General features: G+C 36.3%; 1 protein-coding gene across 8 annotated transcripts in view; it reads left to right on the top strand.

Annotated features, from left to right (window-relative positions):
• LOC138106445 (ETS translocation variant 1) overlaps positions 1-14,310 on the top strand; it is a 115,269-nt gene that overhangs the window by 59,391 nt on the left and 41,568 nt on the right. For 7 of the 8 annotated variants that reach the window (XM_069007043.1, XM_069007042.1, XM_069007048.1 and 4 more), the window contains one exon: positions 3,377-3,430. The exons of the other annotated variant lie outside the window; for it this stretch is intronic. In XM_069007043.1, the coding sequence (XP_068863144.1) occupies positions 3,377-3,430 (54 nt within the window). The remainder of the gene's footprint in view (positions 1-3,376; positions 3,431-14,310) is intronic. 8 annotated transcript variants of the gene reach the window in all.

Here is a 14,310-nt window from a genome sequence, read left to right as displayed (position 1 = left end):
AAAAAAATTTGGTGATTTATGCATTGTGTCTTGTGTATGTTAACAGAAGCTTTTATGGCATCCTTGCTAAGTTGCAGTATTTGTGAATAAAAGAGGAAATTAATGGCCTGTGTATATAAATGTGTAGACAGTTGTGACACTGCAAGTTATATTTTCCTTTTAGACATTCATGTTGAAGTGTCTTTACCTGTCTGTTTAATTTGCTGCAAAATCTACCTGTCATTATCCAAAATCCAGGTACAAAACCCCTCTTCTGCTTGAGTAATGGGATGATGTAGCTGAACGATTTAGCATCTCACTGTGAGATGCTGGTGGAAGGAGTCTCTGTATGATGAGGACTGCTTGCTTTTCAGCAGTATGATCATGTGCAAGTTTCAGTTCTGCTTGTTTAAGAATAATGCCAGATTAAGTGAAGAAATAATTTCTCATTTCCACCAGTTAGCAGGTCCTTTTAATTTCTCCATATAGGCTTGTGGGCTCATTGCTAAGGTACTGATGCTACTAAATTTACATTCCAGTAGGAAATGCATGTTCCTAGTTTGAATGTTTTGGATATCGTTATTTGTTTTGTTGTTATTTGGCAGGGTTTCTTAACTTGCTGTGTTCTTTTCTCTGCAGAGGCTTTTAAGGCTATGTTAATATTGCATTTAAAGTAAATTTTGACAGCATAGCCTCCACCTGTTTCAAGAGTACCGATAAAGTGATGTGCTCTTTCTCTATTAAATATGCCTTCATAAATTTTGGGGATCCATGAATGAAGTACATCATTCTTGTTTACTCCATAAACAAGAGCAAATCAGGGTTAATGGCAGTTATTTAGTGGTTTCCATGACAGTTCAACCAGATATATTTTATTTTTTTCTTACTCTATGGCTGAGGAAAAAAAAAGGACCTTAATTACTGATATATACATAAATCTCTACAGCAGATTTTTTTCTGGACTAAGTCAAATTAAACTGATAAAACCAGAATGAAACACTGGTGAAGCTGTCCAGTGTGCAGAGAGAGTATGCTCTCTGGAAAGTTAGATGAGATTTCTATCCCAGCTCTGCAATCACTAAATGTAGCCTCTTTATTTAAACAGGAGGGGTTTTGTTTTCTTTGAGGCTTTTTAAGATATCCTAGATTCACAAATTTTATATATATATCTCTACATATACATGTATATATAAAATGCAGGTGCATGTTAAAAAATTAGTTCTGCTAACCTCCTTGCTGCATTTTAAAATGATAGCTGGCTTAAGAAAAATGTGTGGGATGTCTTCTGTAAACAAGAAGTTACTTGATTCAATTACTTTAACTCTGAATGTACTCACAGGTGCTTCAAAAACAATTGGAAATATAAGAAATCTTAAAAACTGATTTTTAAGTAGGCGACCTTGATTTCATAATCAGATTTTTCTGTGACAGTCAAATAGTTGGCATTTTTGTAAGGAAAATGCCAAACATCCACGTGTAGTCAATTATGTGAAGTGTCAGAAATTGCAGAGTGTTAGTATTTGGGCTCATCCTGTCCCTGAGTTCATTCTTGGTAAAAACTTCTGTGGTTTCTCTGAAGAAAGAGAAATTGAATGCATCAAAATACTGGGAATATTTGGGTTGGTACTGTTTTATACAGCTTCAAACTGCGAGGAGCCAACATGTCCTCAGAGGTACTGGTTTATTCTAGAGGGATGGGTTACTGTCATGTTTGATTTTGTTGGGTTTTTTTTAATTAGAAACTCAAACAACAAAGCAACAGTAGCTATGTTTTTTTTATTTTTTTTTCAAATTAAGGCTAATTACACTTAGTGTATTTATCATACTCACACTTCTTTTCAAATCTGTATTTGCACATTTCCAAGGTCATTTGTTTTTAAGGGACATTTGCTGCAATTAAGACAGTAGGATTTTAAATTTATTTTAAAACCCCGAGCAAATAATTTTTCAGTATAATGAGCCTGATTCTGAACTCTTTGCCCAGGAAAAAAACTTCCAGTTAAGTCATTAGAAATATTTCCTGAGTAAGGAGTGGAGATCTGGTCCAGGAAGAGTACTGTAGTGCACATTCAAAATAATTGTGAGTAATTTTAATTAAATATCTATTTTTAATTCAAACTAATTATATTAAAACTAGTAGCAATTGCACCTATATAATGGGGAATATGCACTTCCTATACTAGAAAGTGTTCTGAAGGGCATTAAAGTTACATTTTATCATTTCACATATTTGAGGACATTTGATAGTCACAGTTTCGATAAATGGTTATATAAGCAGCATTTACCTTTTAAATCTTGTTGGGTAACCAGATCATGGCAGATGTTAACTTTTAATTAAGATCGTATGAATTATTTGCTTGTCTTTAGACAAGAACTGTGTAAAGTATTTTTAAACGATAATTTTGTGCAGCTTTGCTGTGGTGATTCCAGTTAGCTTGTACGTTGAGGAAAAGATGACAAAGTTAGAAGATGATAAGCTGGGTCTCTCTCGCGATGTACCAGAGGCAGTCATGCTCTGAGGATGCCGTTTCTCAGTGTAATGTTCTGCAGTTATCTGAATGTATTCGCCTTTAATAAACATTTAGCGGTATTTCAGCTTAAATGGTTTAAATGAGTTTACCACGCAATTTGAGAGATGGCTAATGTCTTGGATATACAATGAAAAGGAACTGTGGTACCAGAGGAGCAAAATTATCTATCAGCAGACCGTGAAATGATTGTACTTAGCAGCCCAGGTTTGTGATGGAAGTTTCCTAAAAGCAAAGACGATCTTACATAAGGCAAATGGATATTAATCATGATTTTTGCTTTAAGTAAATCTTTTTTCGATTTCTGAAATGTTGTCATTGAACCAGGAATTCTGTGGTCTGGTAAAATAGTTCTTTTTGAATATTTAAAACAATAACAGAAAATCCCTACTGTGTTGGCTGACTGCCACGAACAATTGGAATCACTTTTAAGTAAGCTGAAGGTGTGATAATTTCAGGTTAAAGAAGCATAAGCATTAATCAGTAGAATTTGGTTTTATGTGGACTTTATGTGCAGATATTTTGAAAATGAGCACAGATGCGTTTTACCAGTGGCATGGTAGGTCCAGACCCTGGTATAGGGAGTGAGGCAGGGCCAGTGAGTCCCCACATCCTCCCATTCTCATTGCTCTGTGCCAGGACTTCTCTGGACTCACACTGCACCACACAGCTTCACCCCAGGGTTTATCTGATATTAAAATGACGCGCTTGCCTGATTTTCATACTCAACAATGAAGAAACAAGAAATCATAATTTTAAACTTGACTGTGCTTTGAATTAAGCACAAGAGTCTTTATTTATGCTTTAATGGCTTGTTTTAATTCTTGCTTTTTTGTTTGTTTGTTTTGTTTTTGTTTTCCTATCTTCAGCTCAGGTACCTGACAATGATGAGCAGTTTGTGCCAGACTATCAGGCTGAAAGTTGTAAGTATACTACAAAGCATCACTTTCTTAGAATATATATATATATATATTTGATTATTTATATCTGTGTCTTCGTATTTGTTATTTATTGTGTCATCTGTGGTCATGTGATAGCTCCTTTTGCTGGTCAGTGACATCAGTGTGATGAGTAGATAAAGCAAGTGGTATTTTGATGTGCAGCCAAAAGAACTTGTTTGGGCTGAATGTATAACCTTAAGCAGGGGGCCCTTTCCTGTCATTTCCACCCACAACCCCAGGGAAGCATGGAAAAACCTAGGTTGCAGAGGTGGAAGGAGTTTCTTTGTCTGTCGAGGGAGCAGAGGAGCTTTTTAGCCAGTACAGATCAGATACTGTGGGACATAGGATGCATCTGCTGAGCAGAAGTCAGGCTGCTCAACATGTTTCGTGTATGAATAAATAGATAAAATTCTCAACATAATCAATCAGATGCAGCCACAGCTGAAGCATTTTTAAGTTGTCTGAGCATGTGGCATTTTCTTGCTCAAGCAATATTTTCCTCTGAGTTAATTGGTGAAAGCAGGAGTTATGTTAAGCTCGGTGCTTTGCACTGTTTTCCACTTACTTAACAAGACCCTAAACTTATTTTTATTAGCCTGCACCCCTCAAGTTTCACCTGTTAAAATACTACTATTCTGTTAAATGCTGGCTCCCTTTTACTATACCTGCTGTTCTGTGGTATTGGGTGATGAGAATGTCCCAGTTTGAGAAACATCTGACAAAGTCACAGACTTCTTGGAGCTTCTTTTTGCAGTTTTCTTCTTCCTGGTGAGGCTTCTCCCCATCATCAGAGGTCTCTTCTAAACAGTGTCTGCTGATTGTAGCAGAACACATGGTAGCTTTTCCATTTTGCTAAATAACTTAAATAGTTTATCCTATTGGGGTGAATTACTGCAGTTCGCTAAACCAGATAGCTGTTAAACACAGCATTCATGTACTGAAATGTTAAGATTAATATTAGAGAGATTAGGAGGAATTGCATTAAAATAGTTTTTAACCCAAGAAACAAATTCACACTTGCTGAATTTTCCTATAAATCTTTTAGATTATTTTTTCCAGTTATTAAGAAGCTGTTTTAAGAAGAATTCATTGAGAGTATTCATAACAGCATTTTGTGAGGCAAAAAAAAGCCCACAATTTTTTAAAATCCCCTGGAATTGTTGCTGTGCAGGATAGTATCCCTGCACAGCAACAATTTAAATTTGTTTTTCTTTCAAAGTTCCTGTACATATGCTAACCAACAATCATGGTCACTTTTAAACTTTGAAAGTTGTCTTTTATAGCAGAGGGGTTTTTTTACCTCTGTCTTCAAAGACTTTTTGGGTTTTTTTTTAATTAAATTATAATATGAAAGACAAAACAATCTATAAATGGAAAATCAGATATGTTACTTTACATATGGATCTGTGTCCAAATATAGTCATTCATGCATATATCCTTTGTGTAAGAGTACAAAGTTCAGTTGGGGCTTCTATTAACCCACAATTATCGTTACACAACAAGTCAATGATTCTTGGAAAATAATTTGTGGACTGTGAATGAAAAGCCCCATTGAAGCTGGCCACTGCTTTTGGTGATAAAGAAATTCTCCTAATATGGCTATTTTATTAATGCTGTTGTGTTTCAAAGTTCCTTAGCCACAGCTTACACAGTATTATCAAAGGAACATTTATTCCTTCATTTCAGTTGGTTTCTTTATCTTAAGTAAAGGTCAGGAGAGCTTCCTGGAGAGTTACTCTGGCAAAGGTTATGGAGTTTCAGACATATACTTGGATATAATGTATGTAGCTGTGGGCTCTGCAAAACAGGAACAGAGATCAACATAACCAAAGCCATGGGGAAATTACTGCTGCAGAAGTAGCACAGTTGTGACTGTTTTCTCTAGGATCCAAGCCTGCCTTCAAACTCCATTATAATGACTTGCTCTGTATAGTCTATAACTGTGCAGTACTGAGCCCGTTACTGGCAGCAGGCTGGTAGAAGCACTTAACTTTTTTAAAAAAAAATTATTTAAATAAATTTTATTTTTTTCTAATTTTATTGTATTTTTTTTTACATGGGAGAGAATGGACAAGCTTTCATAGACTTAGTGTTTAATACATTTAATTGACCCAAAAATGAGGAAGGGCAGAAGTCATAGCCACTTTAGTTCAAAGGTATCTAAACGAAACTGTGGTTTGCTACAGAAATTTCATTTATGGAGCTGTATATAGGTGGGGGGAGTGTGTGATATGCAAAGTATGTAAAGAAAACTGAAGTGCTCCAGTGAAACAGTTACAATCTGCAGCCCAGGTACAGAAAATAATGACATTTTATTTCTAGCTTCATTGTTTGAGAAAGGAGAGACAGATTAAAGCCAAGTCAGATTTATGCTGTTAAATTGAAACTTGTGATGTTAAATTGAAACTTGTGATATTAAATTGAAACATTGAAAGGAGACTTAAGAAGCTTCAGTAACAGTAGCAATTCTGGAACAATGTGGTTAAAATTTTCTTGCCTAGAAATGACCAGCTTGGTGATTTGAAGAAGTCAGCTCTTGAAGCAAGATGTGGAAGGTAGTGGAGGAACTGATACTGCCGAGATCATGTGCTGTGTCCTAGCACTGAGCAGGATTAACTGCCCCTTAAAGTGCTGTGGGTTTTGCATTTGTTTTCTGTAATAATGATTTTAACTAGTGAAACTCCACTGGTATTAGTAACTAAGGGAAACATTTAGTTTAGATTAGATATACAGTCCACTTTATCCACTCAGGGATTTAACTTCAAAGCTAGCTTGGGACCATGAATATTTCAATTATGAGTTGCTATTAAACTTCAATCAGTTTTCAAAAAGCAAACATAATATGTGTATTTATAGTTAGGTGTGGGCTTTAGATATTATGAGTGAGATCAACAGCTAGTGTAACTTTATGTGGTATTATTGATGTTATTGGAATTACACATATTTCTGTTAGCTAAGGATCCAGCATGTCAAGCTTCCCCTTAATGCTTTAAGCTTCAGTTTACCTGTTTAAAAGTAAAATTTATTTTGTTGCTCCTTTATGTCCTCTGGAAAGAGGTCCTTACTAACATAAGAATAAGTAATGCCTGCACTTTCAAACCTTTCTTTTTTGTCATCAAAGCTCTATCTTCTGTTACCTTTTTATTAAATATTTTTTAACTTGGCATACCTATCACAAAAAACCTTTTTGTAATTTTGTTTAGAGTGAATGGAATTTAGAGTAGATAACAACTAGCTTGTTTGGTTGAAATTTGAAAATCAAAACACAGTTTAGCTTCTTGTAACTTTCTGCTTTCTGTGAGCACTGAACTTATTGAGTTCTAAGGGACAAAAATATGTATAAAAAAGATTTTTTTTTTTGTTTGAAGTTGAACTGGAAAAATATTGAATTGAATATTAAATAGTGTAATTTTCTTACTTTTTCATTTCCATTCTCACAAGAAATAAAAATTCCACAGAAGGAGTGAGGAATCACTTCTACAGGCTTTTACTCAGAAATTCTGTTTAAGGCAGGTTGGTTTTGCTCTTTTTGAATCTCCTTCTATAATGCAATTCAGGTGTTTGCTGAACATTCAAGTGACTTCCTAATGACTATTCTTTAACAATAACATAAAAAGTTGTGTAAAGCAAATATGTAAAAATCTGTTTCCTCTAAAAAGGTGAATGTTTTGGGGTGTTTTGTTTTTTTTTTCATCAGCATTCTGTATGTGACACTTTTTCCTAATTTTTATCCAATTCATAAAACCTAATTAAGCTGGTTTTCTGTCCATATAAAGTCAGTATTCACGTTTGGAGAAGGGTGACCTGTGTTAACTTCCTCAGATAAGGTTTCCTATTGTTTCAGGTCCATTTTCATATACTGAGGAGGAGCCAGATTCTGAACTGGTCGTAATCAGTGGCAAGGCTTTCAGATACTGTAGAACAGCAAGGACTTTCCAGTCCAGGAGTAAAAATGAATAAAGTGTTCAGTTTGCTCGAAGTCAATAGCTGTTGAGGTGAAGATTACTTGCTCCCATTGTTTGGATGGTTTCTGTGACAGACACAAGAGGAAGTAGGTAGGATTTGCTGATGTTTAAAAGATGTAGTTGGCAAAGAAAACTTGGTATTGTCAACAAAACACTGAATTGTAATGCGACCTTGATACAATTGGTTATAAATGGGGGTTACTCTGCACCAAACTAGATTGCCTGGTGTCTTAATAGCATAATCATATTTTATTTTGTTTTAATAATATGTATTTGCATGGATCTATTTCTTCAGAGTTTTCTTTTTTTTTTTTTTTCTTTTGCCCTGAAATGTCAGTTACATATTTGAAATTACTGATAAATTCTAGGTTTTGGCTTTTATTTGTTACTGAGTTTCTATTAATGAGGATTTGTCTTGTACTTCACCTTCTTGATCAGTTTCCTTCCTTCTCGTTCGTTTTGTTCCTGTATTGTTTCCGAGATCATCACAGCCTTAACTTAACACTGCCAAGGGGTAAATGTTAGTGTTAGACCACATCTGTTGACAGTAAATGGGAAGGGCTGGCTGTAAAAATCCATGCTCCTCCATGTCTGGTTAAACTTTAAGATAGAAAAAATACCTTTTTTAGTAGTGATTTTGTCGCTGATCTTTCATGACCTTTATTCTTTCTCTTACCTTTTTTTTTTTGTTCCTCCAGCCAAGGAGCACTTTCAATGTAGATGCCAGGAACCTTAAATTATTCAGGGATGTGCTTTTTAGATGCTCTGGCTTGCAATCTTTAAAAGCCTGTTAAAGAGAGATTCTTTACATAGGCTTCAGGTAGCTGTATTCTTCTGTCATTTTAACTAATGGTGTAGGATATTCCAAATGCAGTTTAAATGAGGAAAAGCTTTAATATTTATTTATATATTTGCAGCATACAAAATAATGACTTTTTTTTGCATTACCACATGAAAAATACTTAGTTTGTTTTATTTTCTTTCTCTTTCATTCTGTGATTTAAATTTCAAGTGAATTTCAGAATTAGAAGAGCATTTCCTGCTTGTTTTAGTATAGCTAGAGCGGGTGAGAAATTGATAAAGGTTAATTTTCCCTTATTTTGACATATTTTGGAGAAGAAACCCCACACAATTTAAGTAGAAAACACCAGAATATTAGGAATTCTGACAGACAAACTGAAGTAAAAATGAGGTGTATTTACTGGATTTGTTTTTTGGTTTTGATGCAGAATAGTTTAATTTTGTATCTTCTAGAAAAAAAATTTAGTGGACTAAAGAAAATGACATTTTTTTAATGTGATGATTCACTTCATAGGCAGCTGGTAGTCATGTCTTGGTAGTGCACAATGTTCTAGAAATTGCAGTTGGTAGCGTTTTGGTTGTTTGTGTGTGGCAAGTTGCACACACCAGCATCTTTTCAGGTTGTTTTTTTTAAGAGGTTTTGGTTTTTTTTTAAATTTTATTTTGCCTTTATTTAGTGTCTGTGTGTCTGGAATAACCTTTTTTGTGAGTGTAGCTCGCAAGTGTGGTGCTACAGCAGGCAGTCTGACAAATATCCTGCAAGGTGGTGCTACTTATTCCTGGTGCTGAGCTATTCCCTGGTAGGGCTTTCAGCTGCAGCTGTGTTTTGTTTCTTGCCACTTGTCTTGAAACTACTTCCTTCCATAGGTCAGATGTTGTCAAATACAGAGACATTTGCTTACTTCTTTTAGTGCATGCCCGACTGTGATGGATTCTTTCTTAAGGGCTGTGAGAGTCGGGGCTCTGTGGTTTGTTCCTGCCTTTAGCTTTGCATGACCTTGGGCATGTTGCTTAACATCTTTGTTTCTGGTTTGAAATAGGTACAGAAATGCATGTATCACTCTGCTGTGAGATACACAGCTTTCTTAATGATCACTTATCTGGAGATCTCAAAAGCATTTTACAAAGACAGTCCAGTGCAATTGCTGTTGTAAGAGCTGGAGAGGTCAGACTGAGGAGTCGATGCTGACCACCTTACCTCCCGTCATAGTTGCCTTAGATAGCCTTGCTTCTTTCATTGTGTCCCTGAGCACTTGTTTCCTTTGTTTAAAGCAGGACTCAAACTGTTACCACCTGTTAACTTTCTTTTTTCTTTTCCTTTTTTTTTTTTTTAATTCACATTCAAAAGAAATTAGGATTTGGTGTCTTTCAGAAAACTCATTTTGTGGCTCATTGATGGCATTAGCCTGTGCTAATAACGATTTTGTTTTTCTTTTTTCCTCTAGAAGATTTTTGGAAATATTTAAATCTGCCATAGTTGTGGCCATAATTGCGAGATTTGATTCTTGAAAAAGTTTTACCATGAGGGAGAGTGTCGACCGTAACGCCTTTAACTTGTGATCTTAGTAGCGGAGAAATTGTGGGCTTGCTTTGATTTTAATAAGCAGTTTCTATTTATTTGCTTTTCTGCTTATATTTTTATACTAAATTTCCAGCTTTGAAGGTGCAAAGATTTAAGATTCTCCTGGATTGCAGTAGTGGTAGTGTCTCACAGATTATATAAATAGTGCTGGTGGCAGTAGCACTGTGAAACAAATTGGAAGACCCCATCAAGAACATAGCTTTTGATTTCTAAAATTTCTAAAGCGGAAGCTTTCTTTCAGAGTGCCCAGCAGGCTGTGATGTGAATTTTATTGCTAATGGAAAGGTACCTCTGGGCATCCACAGAGACAGCAGACACCTTATGCAGACGTGGTTTAACTGCACAGGACCAATCTGAACCTGATAGTCTCCAGCAGTGCGGGGCATGGGGGAGCCCAGGCAGCTGAACAGGGCTCTTCTTGTGCGGTTTTGTGCCCCTGTCTCCCCCCTGCCCTTCCACTGCCATGTCCCTGCTCAGCCAAGCTGAGTTAGTTTCCTTTCCTTAGAGCCCCATCCTTGTTTGCTGCTTTATTGCAGATTAAAGGCTTGGGTTGCATGTGAAGGTTATCAGCTAATGAATAAACTTCAGTCATCCTGTCCTGTGATAAATCTGTCTCGTAGATCAAAGATGAAGCATGTAGACCTTTTTTCTTTCAAATGGTAATTTCTTAAGGCTGTCAGATCACTTCCTAAGGTCTGTTTACATAAAAACAAAAACATTAAACATATTTTATTCAAAATGTTAAATTCTCAGTTTTGAAAAAAACCTTCTATTTCCTCTCTGAGGAAACTTCCCCTCCTTCCTTCTGTGAAGGTCCCATCTGTGGCAATACAAGAGATACTCACATTGTAACTTGTGGTCACAGCAGTATTTTTTTTACACTGCAGTTATTTCTGTTGATTTCATCAGGAGTATGTATACACATTAGAACTTTTTTTTCAGTTCCAGTCGGGTTAAGCAAAGTGTGCATAAACTTTTTAGTTGTATTTTCACACAGAAACCAAGCAAGGCAGACTGAAGGGTCTTTGTGATTCCACTTTGATACAAAACCCTTATTCTCCTAAAACTCCTTTCCCTGCAGTGTTTTTGCAAAACGAGTTTGTATTTCAAGAGTCTAAATAATGATTTGAAAATTTATAAGCTCTGGAATGGTGTAAAATAAGGAGGCACTCTGGAAGTTGATTTCATCCACTTCTCTTTATTATATATGTTTCTTTATGTAAAATGTATTTGCAGTATGTATAATTTTTTTATCTTTTTACTTCTGCTTGCTGCCTCAGCAACTGGAGATGGAAATCAGGCTCTCCTACAGAGTGCTGTGAAGTTTTCAAGGGGTATAGTGGTCAAAAAAAGGAGGAGAGAGTGAAACTCCTCAAGACATCAGTTAAGCACTGAAGTGTGTGTGACACATTCGTGTCATGTAGGACAGAGGTAGCTCTCTGTAAGCATACAGGAAAAAATAGTCCTTGTTTCAGGTTCTAAGTCCTTTTGTTTTGGTCCTGTGCATTTCAGTACTTGGAAGTAATTACAGTGAAGCCATTTATAAGCTGACAAATAGGAATAAATGATTATATTTATTAATTCTTTTGAGTTTTAGAAGTCATCAGTGTTCTTTCTAGGAATTATCTAAACCTAGTCTAAACTTGTAAATGGAAAAGTGATTACATTATCACAGCTTGTGCTCGTCTTTTCCCTGAGAAGGATTCTTTTATTTTCCTTTCACTTATTCTTCATTTTCTTTGTCTTCAAGACATTACTCTTACCTGTTCCTGGATTCTAGTATGACCTTGATGAGGTGAATGGAGAAGTGAACTGTCTTGGTAAAGGATATCTTTATTCTTACATATCTATTTCTTCTGTAAACTGAGGATTAGGCATGTTAGAAAAGAGTGAATCATTAGCAGCTTTATTTCTGGTTGTCTTTTTTCCTGTGGCTGTTTATGAACTTATTCAGCAAATGTGGTTGCCAGTAAGTTAATGTAGTGAAGTATTTTTTAGCAGTGACATTTACTGCCGAGTCCTGCAGTCACTGAATAGGAAGGTTACTGACTGGCCAGGTTTTTTGTCTTTAAATTTATATATTATGAGTCGTCATCAAGGACATTTGAAAAATTACATGTGCAAAAACAATTCTTAGTCTTGCTAATTTGATCCTCTGCTCAAAGGTTGTTTCCTTTCTGCTTATAATGTACACCTAAAAAAGATAAAGTTTAATTCTTTTTTAATACTCTGCCTTCATGCTGAAACTGAATGCAATGTTTCCTTACTAACCATCTGGTAATAAAATTTCACATGACCAAAGCAATAAGAGACATGGAGACAACACAGACTTTTTAAAGTGTCAGTATTCAGTAATGACAAAGAGTTTCAAGCATTTGGGATTAGAATTTGGGAGCTGGATTAATACAAGTTATATACTCAGTGTGTCTCTTTCTCTCTATATATGCATACATGCATACAGGAAATACACCATGTAATTGTCAGTCTTACTGATTGTATGCACATATAAAATAATCATAAAACTTTAGGAACACTTGGCTTCAGAAAGCATCAGCAAGTGTATTGGTAATGTGTGTTCAGTTGCAAGTCTCATATACAGTAAGAATGCTTTAAGTAGCAGCAGAAGCCTTAAACATCTGTGTTGAGAACTAGCACCTGGTTGCAGGTGGTAAAAATTCCACTTGCTCCAGAAAGAGCACTTTGCTAAGTCTTTGAAAATCAGCCTACTTAAATACAGTCTTGACTTTATGTTCCCAGACGTAACCACTTCTGACAATGGCTTTTTTGTTTCCCTGTTGAATCAGTGATAAAAATTGTGGGCTGAATTTTACTGTTGACTTATTTCAATGGCCCGCACCTTTTCCACTGGAGACTGCAAGTTTTGCAGTGGTTTTTGGTAGTGAACTAAAGTATTAGATTTCAGATAATCATTCTATTGATGTAACTTGAAACTTTTCTGTAAGAGGGGAAATGAGGCAGAATCAGTTCCTGTTTGTTTTCTGCTGGGGGCAACTTTCCTAAATATTAAGTTGATGATACCTTTAAAACAACAAATAGAAAAAATACAAAATTGTATGCTTTAAAGTTTCTTGTTATGTTTGGGGAAAATGTTTGTTGCAGTTTACAGAGTTTTCTTCGTAATTCTGTCTGTACAAAACCTATTTAAATCCAGAACTGAAAGAGTCAAACTGCAGATTTACCTGAAGTGGAAAGTGTGTGTGTGGTATGTGTAAAATGGGATATTACTGGATATTTTAGTAATGGAAGTTATGTAGCGCTTAGCCATTACCTCTCACAATTTAAATTAAATTTTGAAAATTGCTGCAAATGGAAATCCTGTCCTCAGAAAAGCACACAGACCCTGATATAGTGGCCAGCTCTTCTCTTTGCATTTAACTTTATTGATAATTCCCAGGTAGGAATACAATTTAAGTTTTCTCCCAGGCTTGATTTTACATTAAGAACTTCCTCTTTAGCTGAAGCTCTAAAGGTGGATTGCCTCTTCTTGCACCGTGCCTGGGAGCCTTTGGAGCCAGATACATTATCAGTAACTGTAGGAACAAATGCCCCTGACCTCCTCCCAGGATTTTAACATGGAAAGCAAATGCAGGTGAGGAGCAGCCCTGTTTCTCTGTGCGTGTGGAGGTTGCAGATCCAATATAGAGGGATTAAAAGTTCTTTAATTTTTTTTCTCTGCCTATAATCATCTTCAGCTATCCACGTGTTTTACTTCAATTGCTACAGAACCCAGCTGGTTTAATTTTATTAGGTTACCGCTTCCTCCTCCAGAGAGCCCTAAAGCCTCTGTTTGTTTTGGGGGCAGGGACAGCTCTTCGTCCTGCCTCACCTGCTCTCCTCAGACATCAAAGTGAGCCAGTTCACTCCTCCTAGCTTAATCCTTCCCTTCTCCCACCCACCAATGTTCTGCAAATTTCCTTGTATTCTTCTCAGTTATCCAGTGCCCGTGGTATTTGTCAGCAGATTCACTTTTGCCCTGGAGGTACTTGCTGGGAGGCAGAGACTCTCTGGCAGCACTTTCCACTCGACTGCCTGCAGCTGTGAGTCTCCTACAGCCGGACAGGTAAACTGTCTGGAAAGGAAGGAGAGCACTGCAGGAAGGGGACATAAATTTGAATAAAACAGTGCCTGTGACAACATTTCTGTGGGATTGCTTCATTTGGAGGCTAGGAAAATGTGTTGGTAACTGCCGCTCCTGCTGCCTGAAAATACCTTCTAGACAATTCTTAACTGGAAGGTGGAAATATTTCAGGGATAGAGGCAAAGAGGGATCAGCTAACCAAAATTGTGCCAAAATGTTTCATGCTTGGGGGTAGAAGAGTAGAGACAGTCTCCTAACACCCTTTGGCAGTTCAGCCACTTAGCAGCTGCCCAAATATACCATCAATTTACAGCAAAGGACCTATAGTGCCTTAACTAGGTGTTTACTGGAAGCCTCTAGAAAAGTTTGCCTTGGAATTGCTCTACCTTTGTGTTTAATGAGCAGGTTATCTTTT

This window comes from Aphelocoma coerulescens, chromosome 2, assembly GCF_041296385.1.
Source record: "Aphelocoma coerulescens isolate FSJ_1873_10779 chromosome 2, UR_Acoe_1.0, whole genome shotgun sequence".
NCBI lineage: Eukaryota > Metazoa > Chordata > Aves > Passeriformes > Corvidae > Aphelocoma > Aphelocoma coerulescens.
This window is presented reverse-complemented; position numbering and strand designations above follow the sequence as displayed.